The 23,076-nt window shown below is 41.2% G+C and overlaps 1 protein-coding gene across 3 annotated transcripts in view; it reads left to right on the top strand.

Annotated features, from left to right (window-relative positions):
* The first annotated feature begins 2,067 nt into the window (after positions 1-2,067).
* setd5 (SET domain containing 5) overlaps positions 2,068-23,076 on the top strand; it is a 35,338-nt gene continuing 14,329 nt past the window's right edge. For 2 of the 3 annotated variants that reach the window (XM_061041496.1, XM_061041493.1), the window contains exons 1-4: positions 2,068-2,501; positions 18,359-18,627; positions 21,281-21,383; positions 21,775-22,037. In XM_061041496.1, the coding sequence (XP_060897479.1) occupies positions 18,557-18,627; positions 21,281-21,383; positions 21,775-22,037 (437 nt within the window). In that variant the 5' untranslated portion in view covers positions 2,068-2,501; positions 18,359-18,556. The remainder of the gene's footprint in view (positions 2,502-18,358; positions 18,628-21,280; positions 21,384-21,774; positions 22,038-23,076) is intronic. The other variant, XM_061041494.1, reaches the window with a different exon arrangement.

The raw sequence follows: 23,076 nt of genomic DNA, 5'->3' as shown, positions 1-23,076 counted from the left end.
GTAGACTGGATCTTTGTACTCTTCATATAGTCGTACATACAGAGTGTCTATGAGAAGAGAGCTGCAGCAGGAGCTGTGGCAGTGAAAGCAGTGTGGGGGAGGGTTGAACACAGCCATGTTGCAGTGAACTGCTCTTTGGACTGGCCGTATGACATTGCTGTTTCGCCGCAGTAACAATGGCACTATTGTTAAATGTGCTCAGTGCCTAACATGGCAGTCTGGCTGCCACAATCTCCGAAAATGCCCTTCAACTATTAACCACATGACGTTTTCTCGGAAATAACTGGTGATAGTGTAACCAAAAAAAAACAAAAAACAGACAGGAAACACTCCATGAGTTGACTCAAAAACGAACATCGGGTTCTTATCTTAAAGGAACGGTGACACATGTTACTATTTTTAGAATATAAATCAAAATGAAAGATACGTTTATTGGTTTCATTATCCGTATTTGTGTTTCCGATGGGTACTTGTGTTGATATGTTTTGGAAGATATGGTAAAGTATTAACTTTGATGTAATAGTGCCTCACAGTTCCAGTAAATGCTGCCTTACTGATGGTTTGTCAGCATTTAAAGAGTTTGCTGTGTCGAGGGAAAACCTACAGTAAGTGCAACTAATTGGAAATCCGTCATCGTAAGAGCATGAATTCACATCACATCACCTAGGCCTTTTATAATCTTTCATTTCCTTTCATGCATCCTTACACAATCATCAGAAAACATATTTGACAGCCACCTCCTTATTATGCTCGTATGTTGCGCATAGTCTTTACTTTTGTGGACACCTTTTGCCCGCATTATTAGAGTTTGCATTTTACTACTGCTGTCTTATTTCATCGTCTTCAGACCACTGCAACAAATGACGTGGGCATTCGTCACAACAGCCAATCAAAGCCGACCGACCCCCCCCCCCCCCCCCCCAAGTGACATGACATGACAAGAAACCAATCGGGTCATTGTAACTACTTGAAACAGTATCTTTATTGGATTTAGATATACTGTAGGAGGATTTTACCTTGGTTTATTTGTGCACTGCAATAAAGACAGTAGGAGGTTTTCTGATAAGGAATATAAAGCAATGTCTGTGCAATATGACTTGCAGAGCTGTGCAGGAATGTACAATATATACTGGTATCGCAGTTCAGATGAGTTAACAGGCTTATACAGTATCTGTGTGTGCATGGTAGCCATAAAATAAAATAGTTGAATACGTATGAAAAAAATGGGGTGCACCTCTTTTGCAAAATGTGCGCTCGCTTTGAAGCCCCTTCATGAGACACAACAGCAGTAATGCAATAATTATATTGAGACACAACTAGAAGATATATTTTCTCTTGCGACGGCCATTATTCATGCCTCTGCCAAGTGTGGGAAGACACTAATTTCAGCAGCGGGAACAAAAGTAGGAGGGACCAGTAATAAGGAGGTGCAACCCGAGAGCACTGGTCAATCTCCCTGTCCAACCCCCTTACCAGATGCTACCGGAGCGACACCTCATACTCCATTCATCTGACATTCCGGTAGGTGGGGCTGACCCAGTGGGCTAACCCTGCCTCTGGTGTCCCTGGAAGTGGGCCCCAGAGACCCCGTGTAGCTAAAGCTTGCTACTATGTATTAGTATGAGAGCTCCTTCCACGGTAGATTGACGGATGTAAACCCTCAAATGATAAAAACATTAATCCCGCTAACGAATTGTAAATCAACTCCTCGGCATTTTGAATTTATATCAAGCATTTCCCGAAACTTGTTGATACGAATCCTCTGTTCGGTGTCAAATTATCTCCCCGAGTGCAAAGCGATTCCTCCATGCTCTCCTCCGTGTACGCCACCAGTACACATATCATAACGCTTCTGAATTTTCGCACCCCTCCCCAAAGAAGGTCCCGCCCCCTTAAATACGTAGATGGCGAAAAAAAAAATTGGACGCTGTAATTCACCAAAGACTAACGTGTGTTCCATGATTGACACATCTCTTGTCCAATCGCAAGCGAGAGGCGGGATGTAGCGGCAAGGGCCGCCCAAGGAGAGAGCCCCTGCACGGTCGCCAGGGAAACCCCGTTGCGTGGTTGTGTGTCAGTTTCGCTGGGACCCGCGGTCGATGCCGGCGATGAGGGGGATGGGCGCCTCGGCGAATGTAAGGACCCGAGACAGAATCAGAGCCCTGTATCACATACAGCAGCATATACCCCATTATAAATAGCGACTTTAAATATAAAAAACACTAATATAAATGGATTTAATCACCGGGGATCTATAATAGACACTCAATGGATGCAGTACACCCGAACAGGACAGGGAATTTAACTTTCCGTCTATGCGTGGGAGACACTGAGAAGTTTGTTTTCTACCCCTGGAGAGGGAGCTACTTTTGAGGGCAAAGGATACAGGAGACGCCGAGGTCGGACTACAGGCCTACTTGGATTTGATGTTGGGATACTATAAGGACTTCACACTGTACATTAACTTACCTCGCTTGTACAAGTTTGGAATGCCGCTTTAGGTGAGTACTTAACACATGTGTTAATATTTTTTATTAATATACTCTAAAGGGATGCAATTACATAAATACAACAGTCACGCACTAACCATGTTTTCAACTAGCTGTGAAGCTACCTAACTCAGCCAGCTGACTACTTATCGTCCCCTTAAGTTTATTACAACAACTTGGTTGGCCTCACTATCTTTTCACTTTGCTGTAAAGCTTCCATATTGATGGTTGTGTGCTTTGCAGGGTTTGCTCTTTGCCTGTGTGTGGACATCACATCTCCCATGGCTTTTTTTTTTTTTTTTTTTTTTTTACATCAAGCTCCCCTCGTGTTGTTTTTCATACCAAGTCTAGAAATACAGTCAAAAAGTACTTAAAAATGCTATGAAACACATTTCAAAACAATCACATCACCCCAAGCTCTTAAATGCTTTCTGCAAGTTTTTTTTTAGGAGTTTGGGTCGTGTAGCATTCAGTCTGCTTGCTTTTCAGGGGGGGGGTTCAGTTTTCATACCCGGGATGAAGCAGTCAACCTGGGCTATGATTTTGACGCCCAAATCCGAATAAAGGCTTCATATTGTGGTCATTTTGAAGCCATAACAAATAAACCTGGTTTGTCTATAGAGTTGCTTTAACAACCCCTTCTACACAGGTTACAAACACACATTATTAGTACTTTTAACTTGTTGTTATGATGTTAAATTTAGACTGACACCGTCCTGTTTTTTTTGGTTAGGAAGTTTATACCCACAGCTCTTAAGGAAGCAAACATATTAGTTTAATTGCAACCAAAACAATTTGTTGCATGTTTAATTTAACAGTAGGGTCTTTAACTTTAGTGGGAGGACACAAAACTGTCGAATTTATTTCAGCGTAAACCAGCAATTTGATCAGTAATGACGACTCATGTTAGCAAAGCAACCAGCAGTTGGTTTAGCTGACAAGCCATAGGCAACAATTGCTGTGCTAGCCTGTTAGCCAACTTTCTGGATGTTTTCCAGCTGATTGTGTCCCTTATTTTGAACCGTAACTCAACACTACACATTTATTACGAGCCTCTCTTGGTGTACACGCTGAAACAGAGAGGTTAAGCTGAGGATTTCTGGTGCAAAATGTTTAGTTTTTATGGGGGAGAGAAAAAAAAAAACATGGAGCCCGCATCATGGTGGTGTTTAGCTGACGTTACATCACGTCGTCGTTGGCAACAATCCCTAACCTCGCTCAGGCGTGTGAATCAAGCTCTGTTATGTTTTCTCTCTGTTTGTGTATGAAATTTCTCTCTAGTAATCACAAAAAAAACCCAGCAGATCTGTCGGGTAGTGACTTGCTGTTCCTCACCTCCTCCTCCCCCCCCTTCCCATCCTACCAACCCCCCCAGCCTCGGTGGCGGTTGGGAGAAATGGGTGGTATTTTAGAGGGGAGCTCTTGTTTCCTTTTTTTTTTTTTTTTTTAAGACTCCATTTTTTATTTCAAAGTGTGAGTTGAAATGCTGAGCAGTAAAGTAGCAAATCACAGGTTTCCACCCAGTTCAGGGGCTTTAGTAGGAGCAACGTTTTAAACACACGATAATGTTGCATAATTCTGTTATTTTCTTTTAAGTGTTTCACTTTCATGTCACACACATTTTAAGGGTCAAAACTCGGTCTCACGGTTTGATATGCCTCGTCATTTCCAGTGTAATTGATCTGAGCTCAAATTAAACACCCAGGAAGCGAGTGTGTTGACTAAAGTTATCATGAGATACAGGAACAAGTGATATTATAAAGCACACACACACACACCCCCTGCTGTTGTTTCTTTTTTGTATTATTTTTTAATGTGTACGGAATTTTCCCAGGCACAAATGGCTGCCCTCACCGTCGACAGAGTAGCTGCTGTGCTCCACTCAGTTGCACCACGTAGCCTCACATTGTGCTGCACTCTTGAGACCGAGCAGAGTGGACATAACAAGAGAGAAAGGCGATGTTATCTTGATTTATAAGCCCCGGTTAGGTCAATGAATATGCCACCGGATGTATGAATGCAGCAGCTCTATAGTGATACTTAGGTCTGACGTGTCACAGACCCAACTGGTTACACCTCAGGCTTCAGTTATATCACTCTTTCTTCAACTCATGCCATCTGCTTGTCGAATATTATGAGGAAAAAAACATTTGAGCTTCAAAGTCAGTATGTTTGGTTGTACCCTAAAAGTACTACACTCAGTAATCCAATGTTTTTCAATCAAAAATCTATTGAAAAAAGTATACATGTGGCTGTACAGTGTGCTTGTTGTCGACCTTGTTCACGAGGAGTACAAAGATTACACCCGTGCCCTGTTAGGAGTGCTCAGCCAGCCAGCGACAAGTATTTGGATTGATCTTGATGTCTGTTGGAAGCTGGATTGCAGTGTGCCGAGCCTTGTTTTCATTGGTTGCAACTGGCATTCTCCGAATATACTTCACATCTTTAAATAGACTGTGTGGGCCGCTACAGCATGCAAACCTGGCCACTCAGAACCATAGGAAACATATATGCCCCTCCACTACTCCTTCTGACCCTGGCCTGCCTTCTTTACTCACCTTTCCACCCTGGGACAGCTAAGAATGTACTGCATGGCTGCTTATCACTGCTCTGTTGTGTACTGACCAGCCATGTTCATTTTCCAGACCTAAAAAAAATCTGTTCTTGAAGGAGGACTGCCTACAAGAGAAGCCCTATGCTTGTATGTGTGGATCTGTCTGCAGGATGTGGACCCTTCTTTCCCAATATGGGCCTCTGAAACATTTGAGATCTGAGGAATGTGCAGACATTCAAGGTTACGCCTGGCCCAGTTTTCTGTTTACTGAGGAAATAAAGTCTGTCTCTCTCATTCACATATAGGGAGCGGTTACAAACCAAGATATGTAATTGTTTGGTAAAGGAGAGCACAATTAGAATAGGTGGAATGTGGTCTAATGAGTATAGATCATACACAGAACAGAATGTAAAGTATGGTGTGTGTGTGCTTGTGTGCTTGTACATGGGGGAGTGAAGCAGGATGTTGGCACATTCCCAAAAGAAGAAGACAGGATTCGGTCTTGCTGCAGACGGTTGGAGAAGCAAAGGAGCAGGGGGTGTACGTGTGTGAGGAATAGGAATAGAGAGGGGGGGGGAAACCCTGTCTTTTTCGCGTACCATTTGCATGCTGATGGCACTCTGGATCATTACATGGAGGGCAGGTGTAGCTATTGATATGTTAATATGGTTTCATGTGTGTCGTGCCCGGCTGACCATGTCAGCAAAGCCAATATTGTGAATCTGCATCTGTATGGAAAGATACAGTTTACAAGAGTAAGAAGCAGTGATGCTTACTTAATCCTCAAACTGCTTTTTATGACCAATACAATTTATATGATACTTTTATATTAAAAATATTAAGATGTAAAAGCACACTTGTAATTATGTACTTCTTATCTATTTATATATATTAATAATATGAAGGGCTAGCATGTGTAATGTCCTGATTTCTTGTGTTTACTGAATGTTCCTTCTGCCTTTCCTTTTTCACTTCAGTCCATATATCTTCCCCCTCTGTAGCTTTCCCTCTGCAGCTGCTCTGTGTTGTGCGGCTCAGAGTCTTGCACAACGGGGTTAAAAACAAATCGCTCTGACGCCTGCCTCGGCGCTGTCTTCCTATTGGTGCAGGAGCTCTGGAGCTGCTCCAATTGAGCGCAGTGTATCCTCGGCGCTGGGGGAGCAGTGTTGCAGAGGGCTGTGCTGGTTAATTCTGTTTTGTGCCGAGAAGCAATGCTTCTTGGGAGAATAATGGTGGAGGAGGAGGTGGCTGGGGGGGGGGGGGGGGGGGGGAAACAAGGCAGAATGGGGGTGAGGCAGGCACTCTACGTAATCATCTCACTCTCTTGCTCTCTCTCTCTCTCGCTCTCTTCTGGTCTTGTTTTATGTTTTGTCCTTCATTTCCTCTTCTCCTCTCACTGTTACACTGTCCATCCTGCTTTCTTGCCACACTTGGCTGAGCATAAAGCAGGAAAAGAGCCCACCAATATTCAGAGTTTCTGTCTCTCCACCTTTTGAACTGCAGGCAGCCATTTTAGGCTTCACCAGATTGTCCCTCTCTCTCTCTCTCTCTCTCTCTTTCTCTCTCTCTCTTTTCCATTCCCTAATTACTAACTGCTTCTTTCTTTTCATGTAACTAACCGTAATGTTAAAAACAACAAGATAATAATCGGCAATTAAAATACCAAAATGCTTTGTGTGAAAGAGGAAAACATCAAAATTGCAAAATCCACACACACATTTCTGAGTGTATTTGCTCAGAGGGTGTTGTCAGGCAGGGAATGAGAGAGCAAATAAGGAGCAGGGCAGAAGGAAAACAACCAAGAGCTTTTTGCACCGAAGTTGAGCCACTCGACACCAACCCGCTCACAGCTGTCTTGTTTTGTAATACACAGCGGCAGTTCTAAAAACAAAAGGGTAACTGGATGTCTAGTGCCAGGTTTTTCTTGTTCAAAAGATCCTTGCTCTGTCACCTTGAGCAAATGGTTCCTGTTGGTATAAGTGAGGTGGGAGTTTCCCTTTTTGTCAACAGGCTTCATCTTGGCCATTCACATGCCTAAACAGATTGGGTCTTAAAATAGAGCAGCACTTCTGAACTGTTTGAACCTAGATTCGTTCCACTCTTAAAGCTGGATGTTGTTTTATTCACACACAAAGACTTTCTCCATAATATTAGTACAGTTTTAGTTTCCTTTCCTCGAGACCTTTTGTGGTTTGCTGTGATCACTTCATGAACTCAACTCAGAGTGAGACAGTAAAAGCTCCACAGCAGTTCAAAATGGCAACCTCAGTGTTTTTTTCCCCCTTAGAGCGACACCTTGCAATCCTGCATTGGTTAGTCTCACATATGTGTTATGCTGCAAATGTTGTCACGAGGTGGAGCCAGGGCAAGCCCTCGTGTCGCTCTGGAATAGACTCCCAGCCAAAAGAGGAAATGGAAATGTGATGTAAATGTGTTTGTCATGTAGTGTGAACAAGAATGAGAGACAGAGGTTATCTCTGGTTTACGTTAGGAGCTTATCCAACAACAAGATGGCTGTCCTTGGCTTCATGCCTCTGCTTGACTGTTATTAGGAAAACATTCCTTCCCACATTTGGGAGTAGACTAGACATGTCCTACAGGGACTACTGCTATTGTGAAGAGTGTGTCCTAAATATCAGATGCACAATGTGAAGATCTTGTGTCAGCTCCGACTCCAGTATCTCTGTTTTCAAATGTCCTTTTAAGTCTTGCAGCTGTCTTTGTTCATGCATTCTATAAGCATGAATTATTTCCACAGAAAAGCCTGCTTTTAATTTGAATTCAGAGGGAAACAGAGGCAGATCAGAAGGAAGTAGTCAGGCCCAAACAGGCAACAGTATTTTTGCCTTTTTTTCCTCCTCCACATTACTCAGTGGCTGGCTTTTTTTTGCCCTGAAACAGATGTTTCCGATATCCATGGTTTGATTTTGTGTCATGCTGACTTAGCTGTTGACTGCGCTCTCTAACACCCCTCTAATTTTACCTAAATAGCAAGTGCTTTCCATTGTGCGTCCCTCATTCCTGGTCTGGTCCCTGTACATTCTGGGTGTGTTAATGGCGAGCCTCACTGCTCTACCAGTATGTTTGCCTGCTTAGCATGACAACAGCAATGTTGCTGCAAGACTTGAAGCATATTCCAGTAAAGGTGCAAAAATATATCGGTACAATTGAGTTTTTTGTGCTGCATGGATTCTCATAAATCCTGTATCTATTTAAAAAATTGAGAATATACAAACTTTTATGGCAGGGATTTGAATGTGTGTTTAATTGAAACACTGACTGCTTAATGGTATTGTTATCTATCTCTACCTCCAACGTAACAACATAGAATGACGGGTTGATGTAAGTACACATCGCTAGACAAAAAATACATGAAACAGGCTCACAAAGGCAGCAAATTGCCTTGCTCACATAATTTATAATTTTTATTTTTAGATGTATTATATTGCCAATGATGTAATCATCATTCTGTATGTCCTTTCTTTACATTCACATATCCAGCCTGTGCAGGCTTAGCATGGCTGTTCATCATTTTTGCTCTAGCCCAACAGTTGGCCAATTTGATCGCAGCTTGCTCCAGGAGTGCTTTCAACCAGCTCTGCTGCAGCCATGTCTGTTTCAGACACCCCCAGAGCATGCACTATAACCGTAGTGAAGGTCTGTGATTGTGCTGCTGCAGAGAGAAACAGTCTCTTCCACTGCATCACGTTATCTTTTTACTTAGCCTGTTGTAAAGGAGACTTTGGAAGACAACACAATTTAAACAGAGTGGTGGTTGAAATGGTGAAGTAGTAGTGTTGTTTTTGTGTTGTGTGAGTGCCTCCTCGTGTTTGCTTCTTTTTTGTGCCCGTCCTGTCACCATGACAATGGATACTGACCATTAAACCCATAAATAAATACTTGCATTTATTTTCATGTTTGTCACCTGTGTGTTCCTTTTTCAAAAAAATTAAAATATTTTTGATTATATGCTAAAATACAGAGTAATTCAATATTCTTATTTATTATTCTGTATATTTATAAAACATTTAGTAAATCATCATTCTATATATTTAATTTCCTCATTCTGTTCCCCGTTTTGCTTTTGTTAATCCATGAAGAGCCGAGCTATCAGTAAACTGACAGGTGATACAGTTCAGTATGTTCTGTATCACATGAACCCAACAAAGTGTGCGTCTTAAATGTTTAGTATAATTTGTGCATTTGAGTATTTTTACCTCGTGATATTGTAAATTGTGTTTGGGTGAGTGTGAAATAAGATCTACAATGAGCTTTGCTTTCCCTCTGGCCACGTATCCCGCTGGCCCTCGAGCCAGGCTCTATTGATTTGCCTGTTTTTCATCTTCAATTTCCTCCTGCTGTAGCTCAGAGAGTGCAGCTCGACCTGCGCAGTGCTGGGGAATGGCAGATATATTCATATCCTGCCTTGTACAGCAAGCATGTGTGCGGGGGCAGACTGAGGGGGCTGGTGTAATCTCACTGGACTGGATGTGTTGTGGAGGTTTGGCGAGGCACAGGTGGACACTCTGCGAGTATGGACATAATGTTCAAAGCCAAATTGTTGATATGTGTCCATCCGTGTGTGTGTGTGTGCGTGTGTGTGTGTGTGTGTAAAACCTGTCCGTCTGCTAGTGTCATGTAAAGCCTGTCTGCATTGTGAATTTACTACTGTAGCTGCTGATTAAAGCCTAGATGGACACTACGCATATTCAATGAATATTGAGATGTATATTCATATTTGCCTTTTGTTTGTAGTTTTCTCTCTTGTGTTAATATACAAGATCAAACGACCTCAGCCCTTAAATAAATTATGTTCCCAAGTATGCACAAGGATGAAGGTTACGTTGTCATGGCAATTAAGGATAATACATATGGCAGCAGTTTCTTGCTCTTTAACTTCAATACTGTGATGAAGAGATGTGGGAAAAAATCGATTCACGTCAGAATCTTAATTATTCATTTCTTAGATTCTGATTTGACTTAAAACATCCAAAAATAGATTTAAAGATGTACTTTCGTATGTCCTAGGTAGATTTTCACCAACAGCCAGTTTGAGCTCGGCAAACCAGCTGCTGGCATTTTCTTCCGTGCACCCTCTCCACCCTTCAGTTATACGCTGATGCAGCATGAGGTGTCCCTGCTCGTCAGTCGCGCTGTTCACATTAGCTAGCGCTCAGCGTCAGTAATGTATGGCTCTCAGACATAATAACATACTGCCTGTACTGTAGGTGGAGCAACAAGGCATTCAGTCTGTCCTGTTTTCATTGAAGGCAAGCGTTAGAGCCCACTGTGGATATAATCCCCCCCGTGTAAGAGGAAGCCTGACCCCAAGTATTTCATATGCAGCATCTGCAAAATGCAAGTGAAGTACTTCAGGAACGATTCAAATGCCCGAGCACACATCGTTTACCAGAGACAGGAGTTGAAATAAGTGGAACAACACACATGAACTGCAGACCCACGCACTGCGTCACTTTACCGATCTGCAGCCAATTCAGAACGGGCAATTAAAATAACATACCATCGTCTGTTTTGAAAGACCGTCGCCTTCAGTCTCGTCAACCATGTAGGCTTTAGATTTACAGTATGATCTACTGAAACTATATTTATATTCAAGTATAAATACATTTTATTTATGTTTGATGTTTTCCTCTGTGTATATATTTATTCATTATGAAAATCAGCTGATTGTAACTTTACAAACATAAAAGCTGACTTCATTTAAACACATTTTATTGATCTTTTTATTGTCAAATAATAATTTGAAGCTCTCAAGTGATGAAGTGCACAGCAGACTGGAGCAGATCAGGAAAGGAGCACCTCTTTGTAAAAAAGTATAGGATGTATTGTGAATCGGGAATCAATTTGATGCGAAAATGTTTGAAACAAATCGTAAACCCAAGACTCGAAATCCAATCAAATTTTGAGATATTGAGAAATGCACAATTGACTGTAAAGGATGAAATATGTCTTAGATTAACTTGAAGATGACGCTGTTACGCTGATGACACTGTTGAGTGGGCTAAAGATGCAACGATATGGGCATCGGTATTATTTGCTGATATCAGCCCTTTATATGATCAAGTAATGGGCAAATAATGTGGTACCATTGATGTTATGAGCTGATGTGTATCTGTTGTGTCACAACTATAATGCTGGCAAACTAGTATATCTAACTGCTGATTCAGAGAAGAGGGGTTTTATTGGGCAGAAAAAGTCATGACATGAACGTGCATTTCTTCAGTGTGGAGGTCTTAGACTGCCTGTGAAAGATCAGCAACATGCAATCGGTAACACAATTGATGTACCCTACTTCATAAACTTAAGAATATGCGGTCTTTACAAATGCTGACGTTCTCTACACACATTTTTACAGCTGTTTATGTTACCAAATAGAGATAAAAATAGGTAAAAACAAGGCAGAAAGCGGTTGCATTCTACAAATCTGGGTGTCTGAGTGAGCTGTGAGAACACAAGATATAATCAGGACAATTGACCTCGAGCGAGTCGGAGGTGACGTCCCTGCGATCGCTGCATGACCTTAGACTGTATGCACAGCTGGAGTAGACGAGACATGTCCGGTACGATCTCTGTGCATGTAATTAAACTGCTGCATTACGTCTTCTGTTCTTCAGTTTGTTCTCGGCTCTTTTGTTGATATCGTGATTCTGTCAAACTACACATTGCATTGATATAAAGTTAAATATTCTCATTATTCTGCTGTGTTATTGACACTGTTGCTGCATTGTTCTTTGTAAACCATGTCTTGCCTCAGGAGAACCCTCCCTCTCGTCCGACGGGGATAGTCTTCCCCTGTGAGGTGCATGTGTGAACAATCAGAGCAGGAGAATTTCAGTTCTCCTAAAATTCTCTCGAAATTTGCAGGATAACACATTTCCCTTCCTAAAACGAAAGGACACACAATGTTTGTGTTTTGCAAACACCAAACATAGCTAGAACTGGCTCTATCAGATAGCTTAGCTTGATGGTTTTTCTCTTTACACAAACAGTAGAAGAAAATGTTATGCAGCTTAAAAGGAGCACTTTGAGCAAGGCTAGCTGTTTCCCATGGTTACCTGTAACAGACACGTTTGAGAATGGTATTGATCTTCTCATCCATCAACTTGGCAGGTAAACCAAAGTATATTTTTGCAAGAGGTTTAACTACCCCCTTAGTTGTAGTACAGATCCAGACAGATGCCCTGTATCGACTTTATGTTTAAATCATATTTTCTCCCCTTCAACATTTTTTTTAACCTTGCTTTGAAGTCTCCCATTTGGGACTGAACTTCCCTGTGAGCTTATTTTGAACGAGTGTACATGTTTGAGGTTGTTTACCTGGAAAATGCACCTTGTCTTTTGTCTATGCGTCTACTTCTGTAGTGTTAATGATGGAGCCTTTTACTTTGTGGTTAGTGGTCCATTGGGTAACATATCCATGTGAAGTAATTAATATGGGAAGTGAGTCTCTCCTGCACGTGAATAAAGGAGAGTTTCAGGGTGTACAACGGAAACCGAACTGAATTTTTTCTTGTCTTCTAAAGTTGCAAGAGTCTGCAGAAAGTGTCCAGATATGCTCAGCTTCAAGTGTGGCTGTTAGAAAGATTGCAGTGTCATGTTGTTTGCAACACTGAGTGATAAAGCAACCGTTTTATGAAACAGTACCACGACATCTCACATCCTTATGTAAGCTAGTAAGCAGCGTCATAATATCACCTTAGAGCTCACTGAATAACCATAAACAAAGCCGTCTTGTAACTACACTCTTTTTAACACCGTGTTTAAAATAAAAAAATACAGTTTCACAGTTTTAAACCAGCGTTATTGTTTTAAATGTTCATTTATCTGCAGAAAACATTTCATTATCTGAGTACTTTTACATCAAAATAATTATTTTATCTTCCTGTAAAACGATTCAAATGTCTGATTACTCATTCTGCTCTTAGGGATGTTTACTAATTTTTCCACCAATTATGAAGCTTTGTCGTAGCAAACGATCCAATCATATACATCCAAACTCAGCCGATAATATAGGCTGATATTAGCATGTCACATGACTATCTGTATTGGCTAGTTTTTATCTCCGATATGTGCTGATTCAATATAAATTCATTTTTAATTGTTAATTTCATTTTTGTTGTTCTGGCCAATAAGGCTGTAAAAAGAAAATCTTGTCTTCATTATAAAAGTCTTTTTTACAAGTCTTTATAACAGCATTTGATGGATCAACTCAATAAATGTGTGTGTATGTTTCTAAGAAAGATATCGACCGATAAATCAGTAACAGAATACATTTTATCCCTAATATTGGTATCGGTATCTGCCAAAAAATCCCATATCGGTCAGGTCCTTATCTCAACATTATGTCCTGCCTTCTATCTTGTGATTGGTTCTTTGACGTTTCTGTTGGAAATACGTCACGACACAGCAGTTAGATAGTTCTGTTTCATGGGGACTTCAGTTAAATTCTCAATCTCCTTTCTGACACATCCACTTGCTGTACAGTTGTTATTGGGTTTCCTGCTTGTTTTGTGCTTTTGAAATTGATCATGATTTTTGCGCCATCATAGATAACACACATCTGTAATTTCTCAAGTTTGCCATCTCAGCAGCAAAGTAAAAAATAACTAATTCTAGACTAAATATCAGAAACTGTACAAAACACATGCTTTAGAATCTGCTCTTTGTTGTGTTTCGGATCATTTATGTATTTGCAGTTATTAGATATTAAAATTTTCTGCTGTTGATGTACCTACTGGTATGCTGTTGATTGATAAAACATCTGTTTTTTTTTCTCCTTCAGTTTGTTATTTAACAGGAATAAAACTGAAAGTAGACATCTGTCTGTACAAGGTTCTGTGCCTGTCATGTGTTGTGCATTTGCTTTGATTAATTTAATACCCAAGAGATGCATTAAGATATTTAAGGATTCTCAAATAGTTTGTGTTAGAGCAGTACAATGCCCATATGCCAGAGCTGTTGTTTGTTTAAAATAAAAAGGAAGAGGGGAGGAAGGGTAATGTGAGAGATGATAAGGGGGAGAGGGAGAGAGAGGTTTTGCTGTTCATTTTGTGTGTATGTCCCTCCCCCTTGGACTTGTCTCCAAAATGGCCTCTGTTCTAGTGGAAGTGAAAAGACTTTGTTGAGCTCTGCCGGTAATTTGAGCCCGGTATTCATGGCCAGAGGAACGAACAAGGAAAGGAGGGAGGTGGGGGAGGAGGATGAGGATGAGGAGGAGGGAGCGAGGTAGAAGAAAGGCTTTCCTTCTTCGTATGGAATTTACCTCCCTAGTTCACCGTCTGGCTCTTTTGGAAGAGGCCCAAATAGTGACTCCCTTTGTGAGTTAGGTAGGAGCGGGTTGGCTATTTTTGTGAGGCAGTGATCAACCACAGGGATAATAAACCAACCACCAGTGGTTTTTGGATGGGGCACCATGGGATCCACTCTATGCCATCACATCTAAGTATGTTACAGATTCATGTTAACTCTTTGTGCCCCTTCATGCTGGTCTTATCTGTGAATTCAAAGAGGAACAAACCCTAACCCCATATCGAAAAACCAATCTCTGTCTATATCCACCTCCATGTCTCATGTTCTCATTTGAGTTCTGCTTTGTTAATCAGCTGCCAGCTGACATTTCTGTTGCTACCTACCAGTGTGTGTCCAGCTGGATGGGACTGACATTCTCCATTTGACAGTGAGCACAGCTGAACTGACCTTGACATTATTGGAAGTCCCCGGCCCGACTGTGGTTGCCTCGGTGCCGGAGAGCGAGGGCAGCAGTCGCTGTAGCCATGGGGCCCGTACAGAAATGTCATGCATCTGCTGGTTGTGGCTCTGTACGTAACACAGCCCATGATTGAATGTTAGGGTTCCTATTTTGCCGTGGAAGAAGCTGCTCTTCTGTTTTCTAGATTTTCAAAGTGTAAACATTGGGAATCTCATAAATCGTCACCATTTGCGTTGATATTCATCACAATAAAATCGTGAAAATTCTGGTAAAAGAGCATTTATGAGAAACAGTCTGATAACTTATTACTGTAGACAACTACCAAAGATGGCCTCACCCCCTCCTAGCTAGCATAACCATAGTAACCGCATAGTATTAGTTGTCACGAAAGATGCCACATTTTTAACTTGCATACAATTTTAGTGAAAATCTAAGCGTCTGAATATCTATTTGGAAACCACGGCAACAAAACTAAAAGTCCTAGGCCCCCAATATTGGTTAATTTCTTGTTTTTTATTACCAAAAAAATATAGGCAAATTTCTGTAAAATGTCTAAATTGCACAAATTTAGCTCGGAGCAGCTTTTGGTTTAACATATAAAATAAAATCTGAAGTTTTTTCAAATATTATAAATCATTAAAATGATAGAGATGGTATCCTTTCTAACACTTGGTATTGAAAAGTATCCGAACATTTTGAGAACCTTTTTTAAGATCTTACCTCATAGTATGGTTTGTTAGCATGCTAGTTTAAGTTATTGTGAATTAGCTGCCAGTACCATATGCTTTCTGCTGTTTGACTTCCAGTATGTAGCAATGTCCCTCTTGATTTTCACTGATCTGGTCAGTTGTATTTACTTAGAAGAATACATTTACCAGATTATTTATGTTTGTCCATTTTTACACCTGGAGTGAAGTGTTTTAGTTTAGTTTTAGTTTTTGCATCCAGACCTAAGAGGGTTGTCTGAGAAAAATGGCTGCGGTTATTATATGGTGAATCAGATCATGTCAGTGTTTGTTTGGTAGCGTAACTGCATGTGTTTGCTTGGGGATAACCTTTCTAAAAATCCACACCTCTCCTCCTGAGCATGTGAATGGAGCACAGGGAGGCCTGCTCTTCTGTCTCAACGTCTGTATCTGACTGAGAGGCTGAGTGAGCGAGCAGGGAGGAAGGAAGAAAGAGCTCGAGAGAAAGCAGAGGAGTGTGGGTCAGTGTTTCAGCAGTCACATGACAAGAGGGTCGGGCCTGATGTAGGATGAGTCACCCCTCCAGGCGTCTGTGAGGAAGGCGCCCCCTGCTGGTTCCTAGTTTTAGTGCACAGTTATGTGAGGCTGAGTGTAAGCAGAGCTGTAAAGCCCCTGGTTGTTTTTCTGCTCTTTGAATAGCCCCCTCCCCTCTATGCTTGGGCCCTCTGTATGGAAGAGACACAGACTTATCACATCTTGTCCATATCAAGTTATATTATTAGACGTAGATGAATGCTCTCCAGTGCTTCTCACATGTAAGCCGTCGTTGGCAACATGAGTCAGCGCATTTTTAGTCTTTATTAGGCGTGCGAGAAGGATGTTTTTCCCTGTGTAGGGGAGCTGTTTAATGACCCTTATAAGCATCTGTCAATGTTCAACTAAGGCTAACATTTAGTTTCGGGGCTTGTTCATATGTGACAGATTGTTGCTATTCTTGAACAGACCAGTCATTTATTCAGTATCAGTATTATGTTGTGTAACTATAACAGCTACTTAGTGGTAGTTACATTATGTGTTTTGCATTTCATTCATGATGCATACATCTTTATTTTCCTCGGTTTTTGTGCTTTGATTGATAATTTAACGTACTCATTTCAGTGCGTGTGTGTCACCTATGCTACGGGTTTCATGTCCCTATTATAGGATCTTATATGTTGTCTTTGTTTGCTCCCTTTTTCCCTTGTATGGATTTTCTCCAAGAAGGAACCCCTTTCCTCTCTTTTGCTTTTTTTGTGTGAAAAATAACAAATATAACCAGACTGTTTGTGATGCTTTATTGGTTAGTGTTTTTTGGTTGTGTCAGTGTGGGTTCTTGAAGAGTTCTCCTTTTTCATAAAAGATACTGACTTGCATTACTCTGACTTCAGTATTGTTAGGCTTAAAACCTAACTGGCACCCCGGCACATGATCAAACCGTTACCACCATACAAGTCAAGCATTATTATTTTGGTTGTTAAATTGGTATTTGACCATTTCATGAGTTTTTACTTAGCCAGGTCAGTCCCATTGAGATGGGAGGTCTATTTTTAAAGGGAGACCTGGACAAGAATATGTGCAACACACAATTTCAACAACAAAAGCACTCAAACTGGAGGGCGCTGGTAGCATAGTGGTTAGTGCGCCCGCGCCACTATGGAGGCTGTGGTCCTCCAAGTGGGTGGCCAAGGTTCATAACCCACCTGTGGCTCCATTCCCACATGTCATTCCCCACTCTTTCTCTCCCCGATTTCTGACTCTATCCACTGTCCTATCTCTCAAATAAAGGCATACAAAGCCCAAAAATAGACCTTTAAAAACAAAGCACTCAAACATATACAGTACACATTTCATATAAGAAAAATAATGAATAAGGATTATTTCAAAACATTCAGATTAACTAAGTTTTGCATCATAATAATGTAATAATAATCCAAGCAAAATGTGCAGAAACCTTAAAAGCTCTCCGCCCCAGCTCGGTTCTAAATAGTTGGTTTAAATAATTAAAAAGAACAGGCCTTGAATTTAGCCATATATCCTGTCCTTTTATAACGCTGCCCTTCACTTAAGTCATGCTGCTGTCTCCAAGGTGACCTTCTGTTGTTGGATTGACTTGGTGACGACCCCGCTCTGTTCCTTCTACATTTGCACATCTGTTTTTTTTTTTGTGGTAGCAGACGGTGCTGCTAATCACAGCCTGTTGTCTTGTTGAAGGTGGACCATGCTTTGTAGCATTTCAAATAACTACTGTGGTTTAATTTCAAGCTCACAGGTATTGTGCTGGTTGGCAAATCATTTGCTGTACTCTACTGTTATTCACAACTCTTCCCTTCCTGCTACCTTTCATTTCTTCCTGTAAAATGTTTGAGGATCTTGCGTCACTTACAAAACAGTCAGTAAAAGGTGAAAGGCAGCTCGATCACTTTTAAGTTTAAGTGTCTTTCCCTTGTTGACCCGTTGGTAAGTGAGGAGGTCAAACAGCCTTTAAACTTCTGCCGACCCCACAAAAAAAGTCTTTCACAGTTGATTGTTTAAATGTGGTTGCTGGTGCTTTGTCATGGTTGCATCATGGTATCAATGTTTTTTGTTAAAGCCTCACTTCTTAAGATGTTTTTAATTAAAACAAGTGTTCACTATATTTATCATGTAATTAAAGATGACAGATTTTATTCAGACAATCAGCTGTCAGGGGAATCAATCCAAAATGTTTACACCGCAGTGCTTGCCAGTGAAGTGTGGGTTTTTTCCATCACATCACATGACATGATGAGTCATGCAGCAGCCTGTTTGTTGCCTGTATCCTGGTTGTGTCTGTGCGGATGTCTGATGGTTTCTCTATCTGCTCCCCTCTCTCTCTCCTCAGGTCCCCCCATGACCGTCAGCCGTGGGCTACGGCTCCGCGGCGCCCCACCTCTAGAGTGGTCTGCTGCTGTACTTGGGACCCTGTGATTCCTCTTCTCACCTCTCCTCCTCCCCCTCCCCCATCCCATCCTGTCCCTCCCCGCCCCCACCCCCTCCTTCCCCCTCTTACCCCCTCCCTCGCGTCGCTGTGCTGGACGTCATGAGCATAGTAATCGCGCTGGGAGTCACCACACCTGAAACGTCTTACTCAGATATGGCTGCTGGATCAGAGTAAGTACTCACAACTAGCGGATAGAGACTCGGATGAATGTGACCTACTCTTACAAAAAAAAGCTTCATATACAACGTAGGCCATATTTTTATTCGTTCACCCTTCAATTCCACCTCTGACACATTTACCTCTCCCGACAGACTTGTTGACACCTGTTATGCAAAGAAAGCGTGCACAGTGCCACAGGTTGTAAACAAACTTCCTGTTTAACCTGATCATCAACATCACTTGAAAAGCTGCAGGCAGAGAAAACAAAGGGGAGTTTTAAAGTCAAAGAAAGGGCCCAAGGGACTGATCAGCACATAACTTCTACCGGGCACTATTTTTAAATGCAGATTAATGTAACCCGATGGAGATACTTCAGGCAGCAGCTGCGTCATTTTGTTTGTCATTGTTTGGAACAATATAAATTAAAAAACTGAAGGCATGAGCTTTCATTCCTTTACAGGTGGAAAGCTGGGAGTTTTTTTTTTTTTACTTTGTCTTCAAACTTATGTTCATCGAAGACTTCATAACGTTCTGTTTTGTGTGTAACTTAAGGACGCGTCAGTGCTAAAAACACATAAATGCATCGCTTATCTCAGACACTAAAATGTGTAAATAGTTCTAATCACTTCTGATATGTTGAGAAGTATTTTGTTCATACAGTTTACACAGTTTGATTTGTTTAATTCAGTCTGTTTAACAAAAGGTCAAATTTTTAATTTGATGAATAGGTAAGATTACTGACTCACATAACCTTTAGTTTCAGATGTAAAGACTCGAGGTATGTGAGGCATCTGAAAAATCCAACAAAAGAGAACATAGATAAAAACATGCGTGTAAGCACTGGCAGGCTCTTTCCCCTTCTGTATCTTAGGGGTTAATATAACGTGTGATCACTGTCGTTTTCATGTTTGACAGTCTGGTTAAACCGGGGATTCATCCATTTTTATGTTATTGTCTGGCTGCATTCATTACTTGCCTCGTGAACTCTCCTCTGGTTGCCGCACCATCAGATCTAAGCCGTCGGGTTGGTGGAAAAATGTTCTGATCAATAGCCGAATGTAAACGATGGCAGAACTGTGCTAATGAGTGGTGGGACATTTCCTTTTGCTGTCTATGGTTGATTACCTTTCGGTCACCTCTAATGGGTGTTGAGGACGTCCATGGGCTTCTCAAAAAAGAAGCAGTCTATCATTGATCCTTGCATTAGGCTGACCATATAAAATAACATCTTTGTTAGGCCTTGTGTCATGCGTAAGGGGTCGTATTAATATGTCCTCTAAAATCATAATATCCTCACTTTATTGACCTTTATTAAGGCTGGAAGTTGTTGATTTTAAAAACGTCAGATGAGGAGACCCCAAAGTTAGCTCCAGTATCATCAGTCGATTCTCTGATGATTTTGTTTTTAGCTGCGTCATTGAACACAGAGGGCAATGTGGGACTTATCGCAGGGCACTCTGTAAACTAACCCAGCTCAATGGTCTTTCCCTCCCCTCAAAAAAACAAAAGGGACCCTTTGATAAAAACTGGTTGTGAACCAAACGAAGCAGTTTCATATTAAAAAATCAGTGTCCCTCTGACGCTCTCCTCTCTGAACGGGATTGCGGGGCTACAGGCCAAACTGCTGCTTACTTTAGCTCACTTAAATCCTTCATCTTGTTTGGTAATACAGTTAAAAGAGGCAGTGGCATGACATGAAACTTCAAACAGCAGAAATATTCTGTTGTCTGCCTGAATGCCAGTTCTTATGTAAAACTACAATTATTACCAGAGGATTTCTTAACACTGCTGTGACCTTATTTTAAACTATCACTTCCTTATTTAAGGATATCAGAATGGTGAATAACTGGCTGATTATGCAGCCTTTAATAGTGACTTAAATAGTGAGTTTCTGTAGTTTTAATTACAGTTTCAGAGGTCTTGTAATCATTAGTTCTTTCCCCACATCAGGCTCTGTTTGTATAAAGAAGGCTCCAAAGACAGCCCTTAGTAAGAACAGTTGCTGACAGTAAGCCTTCTTATGTGACTGAGCTTATGTGGATTGCATTGGTCTCTCTCTCTCTCTCTCTCTCTTTCTCTCTCTCTCATCCACCCCATTAAAGGCCCCCTTTTAGTTTCCTCCCAACTTCTGTCAGGAGGATTGTTTCTGAAACACAGGAGAATAAGCCATCTCTGCTTTGTTACACAACACACACACACAGATCCATGTCGTGTTGTGTCGGGGCATTTGGCATTTTGATTCTTTGTAAATCGTAAAGCTGATTGAATAACTTTGGAGAGTTCAGAGATGGTGAGGTGAAGACAAGGTTGTTTCGATGATGTCTGGCCAGACTTTAAAGGGCAGAAAAGGAGTTGCATAACATAATGGCGGCCTGCATTCCATTTCCTAAACGGCATCTCTCGACGCTTCAGAGCAACTTCAGGGTTTTGGTGCCATCTAGTGACTGATGAGTGTCTAGCCCGACTTCATTCTGTTATGCACATATCCTTGAGTCATAATCAGCGTGGATATGCTTTGGCAACATGTTTTAAGATCCTGTCAATTAAGCCTCTCGATGTAAGCTGATTATAAAAAGCATAACGGCACATTTCTGCTGCATCCTCTCATCATTCCCGTTTACTTTTCATTCTTAAACAATATATTTTTGTGTGTTATTTTTGCAGCCCTGAGTCAGTTGAAGCAAGCCCTGCCGTGAATGAGAAAAACTACAACAACCACAGCTGTGGGAGCGCACAGAGTCATGGGTATCGGGGACTACCATATGCTGTGAGTTCAAACGAGCTCTTATCTAATCACCAGTTCTAATCATAGCATGTCTTATTGTATGAAATTAGTGTAACTTTCATTTTTTGTATTAAAGAGTAGCTTCATTCAGTCAAAGCTACACTAAATAACTGGGTGTAATGGACCAATCTTGTCTTGTTTCCTAATCTTTTTGTTGCTTGTTCTGTTAAATTAGAGCAGTAAGAGTAAGGATTGGGTTTGCCTCTAGTTTGATTGAGAACATGAATGTCTATCCTGCTATTAGTCTTCTGTAACCACGATCTACTTCTGTTATTAACAGCTGTACTGTTTCACATACCTGTTTTTTTTGCCCTCATTTTCATTCGTCTCTATTTTCCGTTTCCCTTTTTGCCTGAACACCCGTTGTTTGAAGATGCAACAGTCTTCCGTTGTGTGTTGTCAGGATCACAACTATGGCGCGCCCCCTCCCCCTACCCCACCCGCCTCCCCGCTCTCCCAAACCATCATTCCCCGCATGGATCTCAACGGCGTGGTACGCGGCTCACGCTACCACGACACTACTGAGGACAACTCAGCCGACAGCGACAGTTCCTCAGACGAGGACGGGGCTGTGGCCAGCTGGTGTCACTGCAGCCTGACGCCGGACGGCCTGCTCATCAAATGTGACAACTGCAGGTGAGAGATGGGAAACCAGCCCGGTCAGGAAGCTGGAGAAGAAGTTACAGCCGCTGTTTTACGTGCAGTTGAGGAAATGACGGGAGCGTTTTACATTCACATGAGAAAAAATCAGAAAAACACAAGTCTCAGTTCAAAGCTAATTATCTCGTTAAGTCAGAACAAAACAGAGCCGATTTTACTCTCGTGAATGCTCTTCAGTTCCGGTCCAATTCTGTTGCTGTTGGTATTATGTGTAAGGCGACACAAAGCTGTTGTCAAAATTGAAATTATTCTAAATTTATTAGTTTGAACTTTCGCTGGCATCACATACAAACAGGAAGCAGCAATAACTGTAAGCTTTTCAAAATAAATATTTAAAACTGAAGTGTAAGAATTGTACTTTTTATAAAGAAGGAGCTGCTCCATCTCATCTGAACGTCGTCATGGAGACGATTTATGAACACTTCTTACAGTTCAGTCTGAGCGTCTTTAAAGTGAGACTGTACGAGCAAAGAATGTTTAATCCTTCTTGATCAGTGATGTGGATCGGCACAATCGGTCCAATTTCCGATGCGTAAATTACGTCAATATTGGACCCGATGCTGATATTAGATCGGATCTGTCCCATCTCTAATTCTGTCCTGTATCTCTGTCCTGGTTTGAGTTAAAGGACAGGCTTTCCTTTCTGTAATAATGATTCCGTTTGTGCAGAAACACAAAAAAAGTAACTGTTTACTACATATTGTTATGTAAATATATGTTGTTGTTGTTGTTTTTCCTACATCAGCAACTTTTGCAGTTTGGAATAAATATTTTTGCAAACAGAAAGATGAATGTCCTGTAGGAACACACTTTGATAAATATATTATTATTATTGGACCAAATGTTTCTGGGGTCTTTTTGGTGTAAAGCTTCTGACACGGCCATACTTAATCTTTATGGTTACTTTTCAAATCAAAACTGTTTTTCCAAAACTGTTGGCCATCTATAACTCTTGCACATGACTTATGGTTCTTTTGCATCGTGTCCTAAAGTGTTTTTGTGGTTTTTTTTGCAG

The sequence above is a fragment of the Labrus mixtus genome, chromosome 7 (assembly GCF_963584025.1).
Source record: "Labrus mixtus chromosome 7, fLabMix1.1, whole genome shotgun sequence".
NCBI lineage: Eukaryota > Metazoa > Chordata > Actinopteri > Labriformes > Labridae > Labrus > Labrus mixtus.
Note: the sequence above shows the minus strand (reverse complement) of the source record. Positions and strands in the feature narration are given on the sequence as shown.